At 37.2% G+C, this 20,971-nt stretch overlaps 1 protein-coding gene across 2 annotated transcripts; it reads left to right on the top strand.

The window, feature by feature from the left end:
• The first annotated feature begins 1,336 nt into the window (after positions 1–1,336).
• LOC134538805 (RCC1 domain-containing protein 1) lies at positions 1,337–19,127 on the top strand. Of its 2 annotated transcripts, none has more exons than XM_063380309.1 (6): positions 1,337–1,595; positions 3,202–3,287; positions 4,331–4,538; positions 11,783–11,909; positions 13,732–14,069; positions 14,556–19,127. In XM_063380309.1, exons 1-6 carry the CDS (start codon positions 1,460–1,462, stop codon positions 14,723–14,725), a joined length of 1,065 nt encoding a protein of 354 aa, XP_063236379.1. In that variant the 5' UTR covers positions 1,337–1,459; the 3' UTR covers positions 14,726–19,127. The 2 variants fall into 2 exon arrangements, with proteins under 2 accessions (XP_063236379.1, XP_063236387.1); XM_063380317.1 differs by having other exon boundaries at positions 1,347–1,595; positions 4,331–4,511.
• Positions 19,128–20,971: the final 1,844 nt, after the last annotated feature.

Below are 20,971 nucleotides of genomic sequence, written 5' to 3'. Positions count from 1 at the left end.
TTACAATGATAACCTTCCACATGAAGATGTAGTCATTTCAATGTGATTATTGTGTTAGTGTTAACATGTTAGTTGTAATTTGTAAAGCAAGACAGATGGAGGAAAGTGTATAACTGTTTATGTAGTTGCAAGCCACCTGGAGACAGACTAGCATAGATAGGTTTTAAACTCTAGTTGTGTGAGACATCACTCATTCCTGCTGTGTCCCTGGAGCCACTTATTTAGTCCAGATTAGACCAAATATTAAAAAAGCAAGAAATTTGTTCTGTTTGTAATGCAAAGCAGCGGAGTTAGAAATAAATACGTACCTATTTGATATGTAAAATATTTATAAAACTTTGAGGAACATTATTACCAGGGACAACTTCTCTGAGAAATATGTATTTAAACATAAAATATTTAAATAAAGTAAGCAATTTTATGTGTTTTTGATTAAAAACTGTACAATTACCAAATTATTTTTGTCTTTGAAGATATGCATAATAAAGTTTTGATATAAAGAGCATACCTATATGATAAGGAAAAGTTCCCAGGGGCAATTATTCCATGAAACGTATCCAATAGTATTTTAAAACCAAATATTTAAATAAAGTAAGCAGTTAAATGAGTTGTTATGCGAGACTATCATTGCAAAAAGAAATTAATTTCGAAAATATGATTTATTAAACTTTGATATAAACTCTGTACGCAATAAGGAACAATCACGCAACGACTACCTTCTATCTGAATATGCCCCCATGTCTCCGCTATAGCCGGAAACAGAGCCGCATCAAAATATAATAATTTTACTCCTATCCATTTAACCTCTTTCCCATTCACAGTACCAATTTCTGTGTTATTGTGAATCAGTAGGTTATAAACAGAGTGGTCAAATCTTGCGGACACGAACACCTCTTACTTTTTCTATTATTAATCTAGACTAGACTAGATAGAACTGTGAATTAACTAAAAGACACACTTCTATTAAACAAAATTGTATTCAATTTAACTATTTAATTAGCAGAAACATCAATATTTATTGCAATGGTTATTGGTGCATTATATAGCTCTATTGTCTGCATTTGTGAATATCTATACACACAGAATTAAAAACTGTGTAATTTGGTTTATAAGTGTTTCTAAAGTAAATTTAAATGAAATGTACAAAGAAACAATCACATTTTAAAAAATTCATGGTCTCCCTAGGTTGATTCCGAACTAATTCGAACCATTTACATTTTTGTTCCTATAACTCATTTATACACTTAATTAATGTTTTAAATATTAATAATGCAAATCAAGGAGAAATTATAACTCTACTGATGGAAACTTCATACTTTGGTTTAGGAATGTTGGTATCACTGAAATGTTTATAAAAATGTAAATAAACAGAAATCGACTAGCGGCTATCTCTATTGTTGCTTATCAAGTTTATCCGATTTCAGAATTCTGTAGTCTGTTAAGAGACTAATCGTTTGCAATGGACGTTGAAGTGTACGGATTCAATGAGTTTGGACAGTGTTCTGAGATACCCAGCCCAACCGACCAGGACTACCCATTGGAGAACAACGTCAGAGATGTTTCATTCGCTTGGTCCTACGCCGTCATATTAACAGGTTGGCACAACCAGCGATTCTACACCATCTCCTGATGATGCAGGAAAATTTTAAATTAATTATGGGTAGTTGTTAAGTTTAACGTATGGTTTAATAAAAATAACTTCAAAAGTACACTGTAGTGTTTTATAATTTCGGCTTGATTAACCTTCAATATAGTGTATTTTGAATTCTACTCCAAGACATTCAGTAGTGGTAATGGATCAAAAGGAGTAGGTATTGAAATTGGGAGGATAGGGCTGTAAAGGCAATTCTATCAAAGACCTGGCACAATGATATCAGATGGTCTGCTGTATCAACATTCTGCTGATGGTATTTTTCATCTGATTGGCTAAAATAACAATCATGCCTGCAGACTGCAGCAGATAGGCAGGGTAGAGCTGTGCCAACAAAATTGGTTAGTTTTTATTTGGTCAGCTACACATCAGCACTGTTCATGGAATTGTCATTACATTTTTTATTTGTTCATTTATTTTGATTCTGTTGATCTCATTTGAGTATATAGACTGTGGAATATACAAGTCAAGTTAATAAGTTACATATCATTACTTAGCAAACAATACTGCCTAACTGATGTTTGTAACAAAATTTTTAGTTCTAATGCAATGTAGCGTACGTTTCGCATCCACTGATACAATTTTTACAGCAAATTCCTGAAAATATCAGCACCATTGTACAAAAATGGAACTACCTAAATATACAAAACAGAACTGCAGTTGGCTCTATGCTGAGGTAATAGTAAAAAAAGTTTTCAAAATGTTTTTAAAATAAAAATAACATTACATTAAATACACACTATAAGCACTTGAAAATAAGCAGTTTTTTTTTTTTTAACTCATGTGAAGTTATTGAATTGTTATTTAGGTGGCATTGTTAGCTAAGTTACAATATAGGGTAATACATGTATAAAACAATAACCAATCATTAAAGTAATTGTATTCATATGTAACTACAATAGAAATAAAATAAGACCAGAAATTACTAATAGCTGGTTATTTACAAGCTACCTAAGTTTCATTGTGTCATGGGAAGCAGTGCTAATCGAAACTGCAGTTGGCAGGTGCATTTGCTCATTACGTGTTGTGAGCCCTTTTTTCTGAAGAATATTCTAAATAGAAAAATAAAGGTGTTTCTCACTGATGTTAAAGAATAAAAATCTTTTTTTTTCTCTCACTTTGAAATAGGTACTTCATTTAAAACATTAATCTAAATGTCCGTCTTCCTCAGCACCCAGTTATAATAAAATATTATGTTTTCTTTTGGTGCATGGTACAATTTCCTGCTGCTTGATATAAAGATTTTTTGGATGATTTTAGATTTTTTGCTGTTTATGTACAGTCATCAGAAAGTATGGAAACTACTTATAGTTGTTTTCAATATTTTCAATTTTTTTTTTTTTTTTTTAAATTAATCTGGTCATTCATGAGAAACTGTGTAGTACTCCAGTAAATTTTTGATAATGCTTTCTGCTAATGAACTGGAAACATTGCTTTGCCTCTACACACTATGTAAATCTGAGAATGTGTTTAGAGGGTTGGTTTTGGAGATAGAATTTTAATTTTTTTTAAGACATTGTTTTTTATTTCCTGTTTGCCTTGGCTTCCAGATGACATATTTTTGGTGGGGTTTGTGGTGGAGAAGCGCAAAGTCTTCCAGAAGCTCATACCGCCCTTTGAAGAAAAGGTGATGCAGGTAATATCACCAAAACCGAAAGCTTGACAACTTGTTATTTTATGTACCAGAATAAGGAAACACATTTACCATGTTCGGTAGTAGATTTGAATTTTCTTCCTCGTTTGCCCTAATTTCTCCAAGCTGAAGTAAATCACACGAATGAACACTCTAGATTAATATGCATAATGAGAATAAAAATATCAAAAATCCCAAACAAACAGGAAAATATTATCCATACAACATATGCAATGCTGTAAATTACTGCTAAATGAGTGTTCAACTAATTAAAATTGTAGCCTATAATGTTAAACATACAAGATAAAGATATCTTTAAAATTTAGTATATGCCAAAATATAGGGGGCATGAAGTTGGCAGGTGCCATGTAACGAAGCGTTAAGCCCTCGTTCATTTGTACAGCAGTACGAATATAGGGTGCAGAGAGTGGGACCACGAGGTCAGGCATGGCCGTGCACTAGGGCTAGAGTTGTAGGACATCCAAGATTTAGTGTGGTGCAAACACTGGCTTACTGACACTGGTTATAACTGTAATGCACTAGGGCTAGAGTTGTAGGACATCCAAGATTTAGTGTGGTGCAAACACTGGCTTACTGACACTGGTTATAACTGTAATGCTGGGCTTGAAAATAAACCTGTTAACTCACCACAGTGAAGTTCTAGCGCTGTGAAATGTTTCAGATTCCATCTGTTTAATTTTTATTCTCCTTAAATGTAATTTTTATCTTCCCGGAGAGTAGTGGAACCTGATTGCATATGCATCTGCACCATTTGGCTAACACGTGTCAGTGCTGTCGAGGTGAAGGGCATGGTCGAAGGGTTGCCCTAATACTTGCTGGGTGGAGGCTCAAGTTAGATTGCGATCAGTAAGCCAGCCTCAAATCCCAGCAATCCAGGTTGTGATTCCCAGATCATCCTTCATATATGTTCCCAAGGGAAATGTTTATTAATCGCTACATGAGGCCAAAGGGGTCGGTGGATGCTCACCTAAGCATGGGGCCCCGATAGAGAGCAGTGTTCTGGTAGGAGTTACCTCGTGCCCCAGGTTTCGGCCTGCAAGCGCCACGTGCTGGTGGTGACGGAAGACGGGGAGTGTTGGCAGTACCTGTGCTCCAACGGCTCCTGGAAGAAGCTGCCCGTGTTCACGTCTGACGAGGGGGAAGCCCAGCAGCAGGTCGCCAAGGTCGTGTGCAGTGACACCCTCAATGTTGCACTCTCCCGCAACGGTGAGTGTCTGGCGCTTCCCAACGATGGTAAGTTTCACCCGCGCTTGCCAGCTTTGCTGTAGTGTGTGGCTTCATGGTCCAGTTGCATCTAATCGTTAATGCTAGTAAACCTAGTTAGTAAGTCCAATTGGTAATCCTAAATAACCTAGTGGGTATTCTAGCTAGACTAGTTAGTAATATTTGCAAGCCAGGGTTGGTAGTACTGGCAAGCCAGGTTGGTAATACTGGCTAGCCAGGTTGGTAATACTGGCAAGCCAGGTTATAATACTGGCAAGCCTAGTTGATACTAGTACAATGGCTAGAAATGATCACAACTAAAACAGAGTTCCAAGTTAAAGTCAAACTTATAATTTTACACCAAAATATACATGTGTATATATACTATGTGTAGTGTGTTTCTTGATGTGTTTTATATCCTGGTGTTTTTGACACTTAATAATTAAGAATTAATAATTAAGTAATTAAGTAATGCTTGTAAATGTTGTTGGTACTGCTAGAAAATATAGTTTTAGTGCTAGTGATAATGGTTGGTAAATTTAGAAAACCTAGTTGGTAATTTTACCAAGCCTAGTTGGTAATGCTGGCCAGCTCGATTGTTAATGATTGTTGTAGAGATAGGACAGTGTGCTAATTGCATTTCCCTACTCAGAGGGCTGATTTTTTTAATCAATTGTCTTGATATAATTTTACAATAGAATCTAAAAACTAATCCTTGTCTTCATTACATAACTTAAAGTGTTTAATTAAAGCATTTGAGGTTAGAGTACATGTATCCTCTCACTTTACATATTAGATGTAAGTTTGTAGAACTTTGAACCAAGATGCTATGAACTGTCTCTTCAGTTGTGAAGTTTTCTTGAGGAGAAAAGTTTTACAAATACATGGGCAGAATTGTTTTATTAATATTTACTTAGTGCTGTACCAATAATTTGTTACTTTCAAATATCAAGAATAAATCAAAAAAATTATTTTAAACAGTGTCAAAATTGTAAATGGTAATTATTTGTCTTTATGATGTGTCAGTTTGTATCATCACTGATGTTTTTTTGTAAGTAAGGTACAGTTGCAACATTGCATATGTCTCAATGCACCTTGTACTTTTACTGTCTGACAATCTCATTTCAAACATGAACAGATGTTTACCGTGACAATGAAAACATTCCAAGCATTTACCTTTGTAAATCACTAACCATTGTTGTCAGTGCAGTCAAACCTTAATACACCTATCACTCACTTAGCACGTCTTCAGATTGTGCGGATTCATTTAGCGCGATGTGAATTTTACTGCCCCAGTCTTGAATAGCATGCCTGTAAATTTCAGTTAGCACAAAATATTGGCAGATAAAAAAAAAGTTGAGCACGACGCCATGAAGTCTGTTTCAACTTCTGTAAACAACAGATGTTCCGTGGGATACAGTTAGCCAAACAAGAGGGGAAGAGATTCATGCGCAGGTCTGTCTACGCTATCGGATGTTGTACAAACATCACTATGGCAAGTTAAATTGCGGCTATGGAGTGTCCCAAATGTTTTTACGTCCGCGCGTATGCCGCCGTGCCGTACCGTTGTCGCCTGGCCGCAAACCGGGCTGGTAACTCAGTCTAGCCAGTGGCAGGGAATTTACTGAAACAAAAGCAACGTCTGCCCATTCAGCTGCCGGTAACTGTACATGCTTGATCACTCATAATGCATCGTGTTCAAGTATTTGAGACAAAACTAGAAGTTTTACGGTGCGCAGATTGTCACGAAGCCCACGCTTATGTTGGTCGCACTTTAGTTTTAAGCAAGTCAACTGTGCGCACAATCGTACAAAATAACGACTCTTACCAAAGTTTATATAAGTCTGATGCTGTTGGTTGTACTAGCGGGAATATATTTGACATTAGATACCGAAACAGAAATGAACAGATGTTTCACGTGGAAAAGGTTGTTAAATGAATGTTGCAATGAAAAAAAAATAATCATTGGCCTGACAGGATTGGTGTGAACCAGGTGGTGATACACGAATAAGCACTTTAATTTTTGAAAAATTAAAATGTAGTTATCCGGACAGTAATATCGGTTTCACTGTCAATACAGTATGGTTTGGAAAGGTATGCGACGTGAGTTGAAGGTCACGCCCAGGCGGACAAGTCAGCCAGCCAACTGACGATAAAGTACATACGTACATAACCATGTATCTCCCGTTATGCGTTGTCGTATTTGTCGTACAAAGTGTGATGGAAGGCATATAAAGATAAATGGTGTGAGATATTTATAGTTGAGTGTTATTCAACGCATTTATATTACGTAAATTATATTTTCCTACACAATTTATGGAAACTAATGCTTCAGAATACGCAATTTCGAATAACACAAGCATTTTTAGAAACTAATTAGTCGTGCTAAGTGAGGAATAGGTGTAATACAAAGTTGAAGGGACCATAATTTTGTCATTTTGCAATAATGAGGTTTTTGTTAACCAAACTTTACAAATATTATTCATGATTTTAAATAATTTCTAAATCAAATTCAAATAACTTAAAACTTGTTAACAGTTTCATACCACACTTAATGTATGTTCTTAAGGGATTGTAAAATACAATTTTAGAATTGCTACACCTGTGGTTTAAAAAAATATTTTCTACTGGATTTTACTTAAAAGGATTAAGGACAGAAGAATAAAGCAAAGGTTTAATAATTACCTGCAAAAAGACTTACAACCATCATTTTGGAAGAATAAAATTTCCAAGTTTTTTTCTCCCCAACCTTCAATTTATTATTATGATTATTATGAAGTAGCTTGGCTTCTTGTTTGTAGCCACATCCAAGGCGAATATATCACTAACGTTTCGGTCGACATTGCAGTCCCCATCATCACGGTAGAGTTACCTACTGAGGTTATCAATCTTTTTTCCTAGCCTAAGTTAATCTAAGTGTGTTTGGGAGTAGTCCAGGTTAGGTGAGGACCTAAGCATGTCTCAGGCTGAAGCTTATCATGCTGTGTTTAAACCATGCTAGAGAGGTCACGTGCAGCATCATGTGCTGGGGCTTATTTGTCAGCCATGGCAGCGATTGGCGCCATGACCTACACACCTTCTACATCCTAGCCAAAAGCTAGCTAATGTGACCCAGGTGAAACTGCATAGACACACGGGAAACCCTGGGCCGAGTCATTTGGTGATCAATTAACATGCATTAAAGCAGGCACGAATACTACTGGATTAAGGGAAAAGGTCCAGGTAAGAAGAGTTGGGTGGGACAGAAAATTCTACCATGCAGGGCTTGGGCTCTTGGGCCTTGCGGCTCGCATTAATTGGTTGGGTACACCTGGGTTTTGTGTACCAGGGGCGGGCGACTATACCTGTCTACCCGCCCAGCTGCTCAGTCAGCTACCTGTAAGAAAGAAATGGACTGCTGTAAATATTCCCTTCCTCTAGAGCTGGAGCCGTGTCTAGGCCAGGGGGACAGTCTTTGTTCTAGCAATATTCACAGCTGCAGAAGGCGGCAAGACTGACCCACTGACTCGCCTGCACAGAGTGCCGCGCTGCCCTGAGGGGCTCCAATGGCCGAGAGTACAAGTGCACTCGGCGGTGGACAGACGAGCCAGTAAACCGGCTCGAACTGTGAGCACATGAGGATCCAAGCAGCCCAGCGATGCTTCATCGTCGTTTTTCATCTTCCAGTCGACAGCTGTGTACCTGTCAAGCCTGGGTGGGGGGAGGGTCGCGAATCCTCGCTGCCCAAAATCAGAGACAGTTAATACGCGCCACTCGGCGCTTCTACTGCCAGCCATACAGTAGCCCCAGCCGAAGGCCCAAAAGTCTTCCTTCTGAGTTCCGAGGCTGTTCAATTCCATTGCGCTCGCAGCATTCCGTAACACCGCAACTTCCAGCCCGGAGTTCGCTACACTTCACATCTTGTGCACCTCGAGATCCCCTGCGGTGCCTTCGCCGACGGAACTGCTTATTGCTGCACGCCAATCTTCATCCGTGGGAGTGAAAAAGTGATAATTTCATTTGATAACAGAAAAAATAATGCACAAATCATTTCAAAAAATGTGTTTATTTCACATTATATAACTGCACTTTGTCTGTTTTTGTTGTATAAGTGCGCACACATGACATAATTTATTTAAATATAATAGAGAGGCAGCGATAGTGATATATATAGAGTGAGATATAGAGAGATAGAGAGATAAGTTGGGATAGAGCGAGGTATAGAGAATGAAATGGGTTAGATAAAGATATATATAGATGTATAGAGCTATATAGAGATTTATATATAGAAGAGATAGAGATAGTGGGAGGTATATATGTATGTAGATATAAAGAGATAAATAGAGATAGAGAGATACATAGATATATATAGATGTAGATAGAGATAAATCTATATTTAGAGAGATGGATAGATAGATGATTTGTATATGTGTAACTACTTCAAACATATTACAAAACAAAACTGAATGAGGCATTGCAATGCAGGCCGAGCATTAGCTAGATAATGGTATCTTCTCAATATTAGTAATCTCTTATTTTTCAGCTTTTTTTCTATAGTGCTTTATAGAGTCTAGATTACATACAGACCACCAATTTTTAGGTATATACAGGTAAATAACTATACACTGGCAGAATAACGTCTGTCGGGATCTGAAAGTGATATTAATTATTTTGCACACTTGACATTCAAATTAAGAAGACAATTACTAACTAAATCTGATTTTGAAAAAGGTCCCCTTCACACTGTTTTGTCCGGGCAACTCCGGGTACTGCAGCTAGTTATTTATATTTGTTGGTAAATCTTATTCAATATGCAAAGTTTTCATGTAATTATTATATTTTAAGTTATTTAATTCAGGTACTTTTCTTTAGACTTTTTGGTGTTTGAATGATTGTTTTCATTGCAGTGTTTGAATGGAGGTTTGTAGCCCACCATTTATAACACTTTTGGATTGTAGAAAGTAATCGTTCAACAATAAATTGTAAGATTTTAAATTTTAAGGAACATCCTGTTTTAACCAGGAGACTCGTTTAGGGCTATGACAGGCTAGAGGTTGTTTTCAGTGCTGCTGAAGATTTTACTATGTATATAATTTAGCTTCATAATAGGTTGTGTAGCACATGGCTTGAGCTATTTAACAAAGCCCAAGAGTTCTGTATAAGTCTTTAGTAAACAGTATCTTATGATACTTTTTTCATTTAGGGTTTGTTTTAAGTTTTAGAAAATATGCTTAAAACCCTTTTATTTTGTATGTGAATAGATTATCTTGAATTGGGTAGGCCAAACTGTATCTTTAAAAGAAAGGCCATCAAAATATTATTATATTCCTCATTGATTTGCATGTTAAAACTTACATCAATATAGGCCTATTAAATTTACTCATCTAAGGATACCAATTGAATACTGCTAAATCTTATTACTGAGGCACAAACTTGATATGTGCTTGGCGTAAAATCTCAGAGATCCGAAAGAAAGTGATTGTATTAACCGTGAGATAGTTGAGTCTATAAAGTTATTGAATTATTAAATAAACAATAACCCTAAGAATTTCTTAAATCTGTAATTTATAGAAATTTTCTGTAAAAGAGTGAAACAAGTCAGAACATTTGTGGTACCTGTGTTCTACCTCAAAATAAATAAAATATTAATCCATTTTAGTATTGAATCTTATTGGAGATAGTTCTGTTGCAATAAAGATATAGGTAATTTAGATTATTTAATGTTACATCCCTTGTTATGTGTATTGGTTATGTATTTGTCAAGTGTTGAGTTTGCCTATGTTTTGTTTTATGTTCTGTGTATGTGTACTTGCATTTTCCAGAGTAAAACCTTTAACCTTAGAAATACTTCCTTTTAATTTAATTGCATGAAAAGCCCATATAGTCCTTGTCATTTGTAATATATTTATATTACATATAGATAGAGAGGACCACAGACTTCAACAGTAAACATTTACTTAAAACCAATATAATATAAACTAAATTACATCATAAATTCATAAAGGCTTGATCATGCATTGATAAATAATGTCCAGAAAACTTGCCTGTAATCAAAATTAAATAGCAATGAAAAATATACTATTATGAATTAAATATTAAATAACAATACTTTAAAACCTGAGGAAATACATTAAAAGATTGAAAAGCCCTTAAACTAGGGAATTATTTAATAGAATACAAAGGGGATATGTAAATACTAAAAATTATTTATAAACAATTAGGACTCGTATAAAAATGTGGCTATTGCTGCAATAAACTCTAAAATATTTTGATCTAAATTATTTAGAATTAAAACAAATATTAAATAACCAATTCTCAAAAAAAAAGATAAATTAACAACTACTTTTTTCTTAAGGAAAAACATTTTAAACACACATCTACAATGCTTGAAGAATTTTTGATAATAGTAATTATTTATTAATATTTTTTATACAATCTTGCAAAAAAATATAATTATGAAGTTCTCAACAAAATGTAAAGGATTCTTTGTACTGCCAACATTTAAAGACAGATTTTATATTATAGTTTGCAGAATCAAAAACAAAAATGTACCAGTTCCACATAAATTGAGCGTTCTTCTCACCAAACAAACATTTCAGCAATTACTGCAAACAAAAAAGCTTCTAAAAACTGTATTAAAACATTAAATGCAGTTTCACTGACAGCCTTTCAAACATTGCAGCACGTAACAAGAAATAAACAGTTACCAGAATTTAAAAAAAAAATGCATTAATACATGTTCTCGTAGAAAACACTTGCTTCTCTGTGAAATAATTCTTTAATATAATAGAAAATAGACAAACCAAAGTTTATATTTTAAATATTTCACTATTTACTAAAATCAACTTTTTGTGATCAAAACTAAATTCAAACTATTCTTATGAACACACTATTTCAATTAATGTATTTTCTATTGTGCAGTAATTTAATACATTAGATAAGTTTTTTTTCTTCCCTAAACTTGTATTTTCAATCCATACTAATAGTAATGTATGTGTATGCTAGAGCACTCAATTCTATGTGGGATCCTTATAATAAAATAAATAAATTTGATGACTGTAAAAAATGTATTACTTAATCTGCAGTAGTTATTTATATTACTAAATAAAGTAACTTAAGAATTAGATATTAAAATCCCTTATTATTCCTTATTATTACAAGTTTGAGAAATGGTCATAATTACGTTTGGAGCTTCCATTTCCTGCACCCCATTCCGACACCCTCTCAGTAGCTGAAGCCTCCGTGCAGGCACAGTGCAGTACTGGGGCAACACGGGTCAGCTGTGTGTGTGACAGGCCAGGTGTTCGCGATCCCGTCCCAGATGCCGACACCGGGGCTGCGCGTCACGGACATAGCCTGTGGCGTCGAGCACTGCCTGCTGCTGACAGACGTGGGGCGCGTCTACTCGTGGGGCACCGGCACGTGAGTAGTACCCTGGTGTACCTGGCCCGGCCCCAGTGCTCTCGTGTGCCTCGTGGTCCGCTCTGCCCGCCACTCTCTTGTGTGTGTGTGTCTCGTGGTCGCTCCACTCTGCCCCCCACACTCCTTTTTGTGTGTTTCTCGTGGTCACTCCTCTCTGCCTGCCACACTCTTGTGTACAGGTGTATTGTGGTCACTTCACTCTGCCCCCCACACTCCTGTTTGTGTGTGTCTTGATGGTCGCTCCTCTCTGTCCCCAACACTCTTGTGTCTCTGTGTTGCATCTGTCCTTATTGTACTATTTCATGAAATAGAATGATGACTGGTTGGAAGGCAGAATGACTCTATTCAATGTTATATTCGGGAATAGAATTTAGATTGGCAAAATGTGTCTTTCATACCCAATACTAAATAAATCAATAATACAGTAAGTCCTCGGTTTACGTCGGGGTTACATTCCTGAAAACCGCGACGTAAATAGAAACGACGCAAAATGAGCCAAGGTCGGCCGGAAGGGGTAGGAGAAAATGCTGTGTCATTGCGGGAAGTAGATAACACTTCTACATGCGAGATACGTGGGTGGCCGAGCGGGCGGGCTGGTAGTATTGCATCACCGCGCGGAGAGCAGGAAGCGTCCCTCATGGTGTATGATAAGATAAGGCGGTGAACGTGTAGCTTACGCTACATAGCATAAATTAACTACCGAAGGAAACAAAGAATTATAAACGAATTATATACGGTGTTTTGGTTAAAATAAAGATTTACGGTCATTGTAAACGACGTTATTGTGAATCGGCGACAACTTAAATTGAAACATTAGCAACGTTAATCCGAAACGACGTAAATCGGTACGACGTAAATAGAGGACTTACTGTACTTTTTTCAAGCATAGGTTGGAGTAAAACACCTAATTCTTTCCCAATCATGATAATCAAATTTTTTGAAACAAAATATTGTAGCAACACTTGTAGTGCACCCTGCTACACCACATCGCTGGCTAATCTAAGGAGGGTACAAAAAAACGCGATTGGGTTATTTATGGACAAAGAATATTTTTTTTTTTATTTGAAACATTTTCTAATTTCTATGAAAGAACTGTATAAAAAATAGAATACTTATGTCATCTTATATATTTATACATATATATGTGTGTATGTATGTGTGTATGTATGTAATATATATATATATATATATATATATATATATATATATATATATATATATATATATATATATATAAACACATTCAAAGTACCCTAAAATTGTTATGCTTAGGAATATCTGTGAATTCCAAAATGCTAGTAAAGCATATAATATGCATAAGCTATGGGCTGGTTGGAAAGATATAAGGCATACCACTTTTTTGTTTCACAGAGCAGAGTAAAGCCTAAGTGGCTGGAAAATATTTTGTGGTAGTAATGAGTATAACTTTTTTTACTTAGTTACTAATTAACTGAGAATAGGGAAACATACAGATGGAACATTAGCTTTGTTTGTGATAACGGGAAGTAACATGATGAGAGAGAGGGATATATATATATATATATATATATATATATATATATATATATATATATATATATATATATATATATATATATATATATATATTCACTTCACTTGCCAATGTTTAAGTAGTACTGCAGCTGTCCCAGCAATACAGCTTGTATTAGGACTGGACGATAAGCATTTATAAATGTAAATTTGATTATAATTTGTGTTGCTATACAACTGCAAAGAGCATAAAGCCTGATCTAATCAGAACAGGCGAGGACGGCTGATGTGGATTGGCACGTGAGCATGCAGAGTACGTGACCCTGTGCAGGCGCGGTCAGCTGGGGCACGGGGACCTGGAGAGCGAGGAGCGGCCGCGCGAGGTGTCGGCGCTGGCGGGCCTGCACGTGACGCGCGTCGCGGCCGGCGGCTGGCACTCGGCCTGCGTCACTGCCGACGGAGACCTCTACATGTTCGGCTGGAACGACTGCGGCCAGCTGGGGTTCCCCTCGGAGAACACGGTGGGCGGCAAGCGCGCGCGCCTCGAGGGCAAGAGGCCGGCGGCCGTGACGGTGCAGGCCGTGCCCACAGCCGTGAGCTGGCCGGGCGACCAGGACCGCCCCGTCGCGGAGGTGTCCTGCGGCACCCGGCACACCGTCGCGCTCCTGGGTAACTGTTCGCTTCCCTTGCTCCTGTTCCTGGCTCGTTCCCTAAGTCACACATATTCTAAATCGAAGTGAATGTTTTCAGAGCGGTACAGACGCTAGCTCGTGGTTGCATGGCCTCGAAGTTCATGACTGCAATGTCTGCAAGAGGGAGTTGTGGGGGTTTTTACTTGCATGTGCTTGCCTATATAACTGGTTAAAACTCATGGAGGGAGTCTTTATAAGTATAAATCTAAAGTGAGTGTGTATGTTTTGTTTGTCTTCCAAGTTCTCTGAAAACATTTTTTTGTAGGTTGGCACATAGTATTTAGTGGAAACCTGTGTTACGTTGGCTCCAAGTGTTTATTTTCTAAATCAAACATGCAGAAATTTGTGGAGCATTTGACCATACCACAACTCAGAATGTGTATAGAGTCCTCCACATACATAGTATGCAGTTTGACTGTCCCTACAGCTGGATGGTGCAGTGCGCGGGTGTGCTTGTTCGCAGAGGACGGCATGGTGTGGGGCTGCGGCTGGAACGCCTATGGCCAGCTCGTGGACGTGTGTGGCTGCCAGAACTGCTACGACGAGATGGTCAAGGTCAACATCCCCATCGGCAAGAAGGTGCAGCACGTGAGATGTGGCGCGTGGAACACGGCACTGCTCTTTGAGCGGTAGGCTGCTTGACGCTCCACCGTCGCCACAGACTGTGTTGCGCATTCCTGATTTCGTTTGGAGCAGTAGACCCTACGAGTTTTGGTTTCATTGTCATTCTATCTTTGGAGTGGATCATTGACTGTTTCATGAGATGTGCCCCATCCCATAGCAATCATCGCACCAAGTTGTATTATAAGATTTTATTTTAATGTTTATTTCAGCAAGCAAACCACTTGCTAAATATGTAACAGAGAAAACAAAATTTCATGTTAAATGTAGTCAGCAAAATGGGGGTGAATTTAATGCCCTAAGTTATTTGGCATGTATGACCAGCTTTGGCGCACGTCTGGGATCACTGCCTTTCTATTCTTAGTGGTGGGTGTTTGCAAGTCATTGGCTCACCACGCTTTGAAGTTCATTACCGTATTGTTCAGATAAGCCATCTGTATTAGAGAAGTATTCTTAGAAAATAATGTTTAGCTCTTCTGTTAGTTACAAACACTGGCTGGTTACTGCATTAGCTATCCGAGTTTTAGACTTTTCAGGTAGGCACAATAAAATTTTCGGACTTTTTACTAATGCAGTATTTGTATGCCATTTTTAAAATGAGTATTCAATCATGAAAGGTGTTTGAGCATTAAAACATGCTAAATTGCTGAGCCATAATGTTTTTAAATTTAGCTCTCCAGTACGAGTTGCTTGTGTATGACATATTTCTTGCTATAAAGAATTTATTGTCAAATTCTCGCGAGTGACAAGAGCCAAGCAACACTTACTCAGCTCTATGAGAAATTACAAAGTCCGCGCCAAGCTAAACATTCCATGTAGATATTGCAAGCCTGCTACCGTTGCCTGTTCAGCAGACATATTTCCCATCAAATTACCAAGGCTACCTTAGAGGTCTGGAGGTCTTCTAGGTATCCGTGTTTACTGCAGTGTGCAAATCACCATCAAAAGGTAAAACTTCAAGGCAGAAATGTACCTTCTGAGACAGCTCTGCTCCATGGGCTGTGACACTAATGAAATCATTCATCTGAGACGAAACCTCACTTGTCCACAAATCTGTTGTGACAGCAACATTGTCAAGATTAGAAAGTCTCTCTCTAACTTTATTTTTCACTTTCTCATACATTTTTGGAATTACTGTATCGGCCATGTGTTTCCTTGAAGGAATGTTGTATCTCGGAACTGCTTTAGACATGAGACGCCTAAAACCATCATTATTCACAATGTCATATGGTTGCATGTCTACACATATCATTTCAGCAATCAATGTGGTAAATTCCTGAGCTCGTGGATCATTGGAATTGTACAGTAATTTCTTTTCGACTACGTCTTGCAGTGTTGGTTGAAGTACACTTACTTTAACTTTCTTCTGAGAAGGGCCAGCAACCGAATGTTCCCTCTCAGTAGAACACGCCTGGCTTGTACTTTCTGCAAATTCAAATTGCTGAGGATGCCGTGTCTTAACATGATGCAACATGTTGGTGGTTGTGTAGCTTGATCGGCAAGAACCACCATGTGATATTACAGCACCACAATATAAACATATTGCTTTACTATCGTCTTCTTGGCTTGTAGTAAAATGTTTCCACACTTCACTTCTCTTTTCCCGCGTCGCCATTGTTTAAAACAGTCTCGTTTTCAGAAATACGCATTCGCAATAATAAACATTTACGTTTAAAAACACAACACCTTCGGAATACTTCCATAGATTATATGATGTCAACAAAGACGCCAATAACAGGAAAGTTAGCCAACACTGAAGTTCGCAAACATTTGGTGCTAAAGCAACCGCTCTCTCCTTTCGGACGTTTTCATTATTTCTCACTATGATCGCTAGCGCTGCTAAACCTGATCGTAATCGGAACCACTTTAATGCTGTCTTATTCTAAAGTTGGCAGTACAACTTTTATCTGTATGCAGGTATCTATGGTTCTTAGTTGCGTGTTTACAAAATAAATAGCGGCGGGAATGAATAATAAATTAAAATAGTGAGTGTGCACCTAATTTTTTTTATTTAAAATCTGGCGTAAGATATGCGGCGAAATATGTCTACGAAATCTGACGAGAAAATAAAGGATGCGTACAATACAACTTACATCGGTATCAGTATTTAAATAATCTGTGATAACGATTAATCGGTAAAATGTAATTATCGGCGATTATCGTTAATCTGTATCGGAATCGGTGCATCACTAGTAATAGTGGAAGAAATATTTTATATTTTTTGGGCAGTGTAGTTGTGTAAAATTAACAGTACTTAAAGAAAACTGCACAAATATAAATATGAGATTACTTTGGAAAGTATTGGCAAAAGAATGGTACCTTCTTTACACATGTCAAATATGTAACAAATTATAAAAAAGATAGTCGAGTATAAAGAACTCTACTTTCAAGTAGAGTTCAGCTTTAGGTACTTGCTTGACTGTGCTGAAGTTTTCAAGACTTGGCCCATCCCCATTTTTTTTGTAAACAGAGACCATGTGCTATATCTTGAGCAATTTTCAGATTGCGGGGTTTTTTGTAGTAAAAGGGTGTTGGTGAAATGAAATGCTACAAGTACTTAACTACGTAATTCTGAAGGGCATTCTTGGACGTGATGCACCAGAATAAGAGCTCAAGAATGAAGGTAGCGTGCAGTTGGAGAGGGGGGTTGAGCTCAGGAGGCAGCCGCCCAGACGTGAGCCGAACCAGTGTGTGGGTGGAGCTGATGAGCCAGGCATGCTCGAGAGCATGATTGTTTTGTTTAGTTTTGATTCTGTGTTGCCGTTTATTGCGATGTTAAAGTTGAGCACGATGCGCTGATCATCAATTCTTTATGATGCTTGTTGCAGGAATGGGTTTTTGTTGTGTAATTTTGACAAAATTAGTAAATGGTATTTTATCTTTAATGTGGCCAAAAATGGAGATGAATAAGAAAGACATTTATAAAAAGAAATTTAATCCTAGTACAAAAGAAAACACACTTTAATTTGTCTAGGCCGGCTTGGTGAATTTGCAGTTCAGTACAATTTGAGGGTCAGTTTAAATAATTTATCATCCTGTTCAACTTGAGTATGGGAATCCACCTTGTCTTACCCTCAACAACACAGAGGAAACAGGCATAAATACAAAATGAGAAGTATTTTCACAAAATGTTTTGTAAGGCAAAGAATGTTGAAGAAAGCTGACAGTGTTTTAGCTATTTATACAATACATAAAAATTTTAATAAAATAGAGATGAAACACAAAGAATCATTGTAAGCAACATGTAGAGTTATTATCAATATAGTTGCCTCCAAAACTGCAGTCTATTTTTTATTGTGTACGTGTAAGTTTATAAATTTTTTTCCCGCCTTTTCACATAACTGCCTCGGAAAATTGTCACCAAATTTACATAAAGAACCAGAGATGAATTGGTTAAGTGGACAAACATGAAGGGAAGTTACAATGTAATTGATCTCACTGTTGTGTAACTGTGACCAGACTAAGTATTGAAACATTAAGTGTACCTAATTAGGAGTAAGTGTTGTGACCTTACTGAGTAGTTTGTACGGAAACCAGTAGTAATTGTTTTAACGATCATGTAGAAACGATCACATCTAGCTCATTGTTTGCTAAGGCACTTATTCTCTCATATCAGTATACTAAAATACATCATTTTTAATCACATTCATTTTTCCAGATATATGTACTACAGGTAGGTATAGTTAGTTATTGCAGTGATGACCAACCTAGAAATGTGCCATCAAGTCAAACGTTTTTTTTAATAGTAAAAAAAATCTAATATGTATAATTTTAACATGGTGTATGCCATTGGTATGAAAGTGATATTGACTTGCATATAAATGTACTCATAATTTTGTCATGGGTAATGTAATTATTTTATGATGTAATGAGCTGATGTAAATGATTTTATTACCTAACAGTGTCCACTGACTATGTGTACCGTATATTCGAGCATATATGGACATTTGGAATCCATTGTGGTTAGCAGTTCCACATGCATACATTTACCATCTAAACAGTTAGCAAGGAAAAATTATAAGTTGAGAATAACCAAGTGAGTGGCATGGGCAAGGTGGTCTCTTGGCTCACAGCCAAGCATACTTGTATATAGTGCATAACATGGTGTGGACTGGCAGATGTCTGCACACAATAGTTTTATAGTTTTCAGTGAAGTGTACATAAATGGTGCTCACAGAAACATCCAGCACATACATGTTATAAAAACATAAGCAGTTAAATTATCTGTACCACTATGCATTCGCTGCCAGTACACTTGCTTCATCGACGTAGTTGGGAAGAAACTTCCACAATTGTAATCTGAGCCAAAGGCAAGATGTGTTGTTATCCTGTTGGCATTATTTATGTGTGTTCTTTGTTTTACTGCATCAGTTGAAATTACTTTTTAATAAAACTGTGCATAAGCTGCATACAATTTCTTTCTCCTGAATCCTCTTTCCTTGCATAGTCCTCATTACACCTCAGCAAATAAGAATGCCAGTCATCAAAGGTCTGGATTGCTCCATTCTGTACAAAAGACATGCAAGGGAGGAAAACTAATGTAAAGGTTGGCAACTTTAAGAACATCTAGTCTTGGTGGCTGCCTCCAATTCTAGTGAGCAGAGGTTGGGGAGACAACAAACCAACTCATCAGCAGTGACAAGAGTCCACACTCATTTACTTGTGGGTTTGTCTGGGAATTACCAAATTCAGATCCATTTAAGTGGTGTCCTGCATACTAAAGACTAAGCATAGTGTAAATCACTCATTTTCATGTTGGAACCAATACAATAGAGGAAACTTATAAATTTCTTGTATATTTTAGTATCAAGTACTACCCTGTTTTATCGCATAACTGTCGCAAATGATACCCTCTTATCGCATAATCATCACACTATATTTTAGGGCATCAAAATTCTGATAAAAAAAACCTTGCGTAATTGTTGCATGATGTTTTTGGTCCCGCTATTAGATTCCGAGTGCTTTGTGTGGGTATTTTTTTCCATATAAAACAATGTATTTTAAAGTATAAATCTAATATTTATTCGGACATTACCACTTATTTAATTAACGGAAATACAAAGTTGCCTGATGTGTAAATTTTCTTTTAAAGACTTTTTAAACGTTATAACCTACATTTGTCCGTCTGCGTTGCCGCGGTATACCGCTTGTAAAAAGGTAGTCAGTGCTAGTTGAATCATTCATGTTTGGTTATGTTGCTTCCCGTATAGAGCGCGCAGACTTAGTCGAATATCGATATTGATATTTTGCAGATTGCATGCAACGAGCACTCTGTCGAGTGCTGAGTTCACTACATTTGATGGCCCTCACTCTTTCGTGGTGTGTACTATGATGATAGTTATGCGTAAGTTCAGACTCGCATTCAGGTTACAGATTTTGTTTTTCTATTTAAAGTTGTTTTTCTACTTAAAGTTGAAGAAAGGTTTTTTTTTGCATGACTTATTAATTAAAATTGTTTGGCGTGCTCTTGTATACTCCTTTTTTCAACAAACATACTTTCCATGTATGGGTTTTGTTTTTATGAATACCTTACCTAACAAAATTTTTTTAAACATAAAAATCGCACCTCTAATTTTTAAACTTGATTATAGTATAAAATGTGTGATGATTATGGAATAAAACAGTATTTATTTCTTGGCTGTTCCCTGATAAGATCTTTCTTCTCGTCAGTTCTCGTGCAGAACAATACCTCAAAACTAGTGTGCCGGAAATTAGGCATTTGTCACCTTTTTTCTTATTTTTCTATAATTTTAAAATTATTGGGAATTCTTATTTTTTAAATTTATCTGGTTGTTAAGGGGGTGATTTACTTTTTGTTAGTCCGGTGTACGCCACGTATTTAAACTTTGTGCCAGTGGACCGAAGCCCCTTCCCAGGGGGCCAATCTGATATTTTGCTGTCTAATGTGGATGTGAGCTGCCCGGCTGAAATTTCTCTCTCCTGCAGTCACGTCCCGAGTTTGTAATATTATTTCTCTTCATGACCAAAATTGCATTGAGCAGCTTGTGGGCTGCAAGCTGCTACTTCTTGCAGGCTTGCTGAGAATAGCAACTCTCATCACGAAGGGGTCTCCAGTGGACCTGCGTTCCCACCTTAGTGGCATTTTCTGCCCACCCTCCCCTCTCTCTTCACCACACCTTAGTTCTGAGAAATCAAGTCGGGAGCAGTGACCTGACGTGAACTTAGCCAAGACGATGGCCTAATTCAAGGACCTTCTCCCTGGTCCGACAGACGTCCACGACATCTTGCAAAAAAAAA

The sequence above is a fragment of the Bacillus rossius genome, chromosome 1 (assembly GCF_032445375.1).
Source record: "Bacillus rossius redtenbacheri isolate Brsri chromosome 1, Brsri_v3, whole genome shotgun sequence".
Classification (NCBI taxonomy): domain Eukaryota; kingdom Metazoa; phylum Arthropoda; class Insecta; order Phasmatodea; family Bacillidae; genus Bacillus; species Bacillus rossius.
Note: the sequence above shows the minus strand (reverse complement) of the source record. Positions and strands in the feature narration are given on the sequence as shown.

Excerpts from the sequence above, each read along its gene's own strand:
- LOC134538805 (XM_063380309.1), top strand. The coding sequence starts at position 1,460 with ATGGACGTTGAAGTGTACGGATTCAATGAGTTTGGACAGTGTTCTGAG. Across the intron at positions 3,288-4,330 it reads TTGAAGAAAAGGTGATGCAG|GTTTCGGCCTGCAAGCGCCA; the intron begins GTAATATCACCA and ends CTCGTGCCCCAG. Across the intron at positions 14,070-14,555 it reads GCACACCGTCGCGCTCCTGG|AGGACGGCATGGTGTGGGGC; the intron begins GTAACTGTTCGC and ends GCTTGTTCGCAG.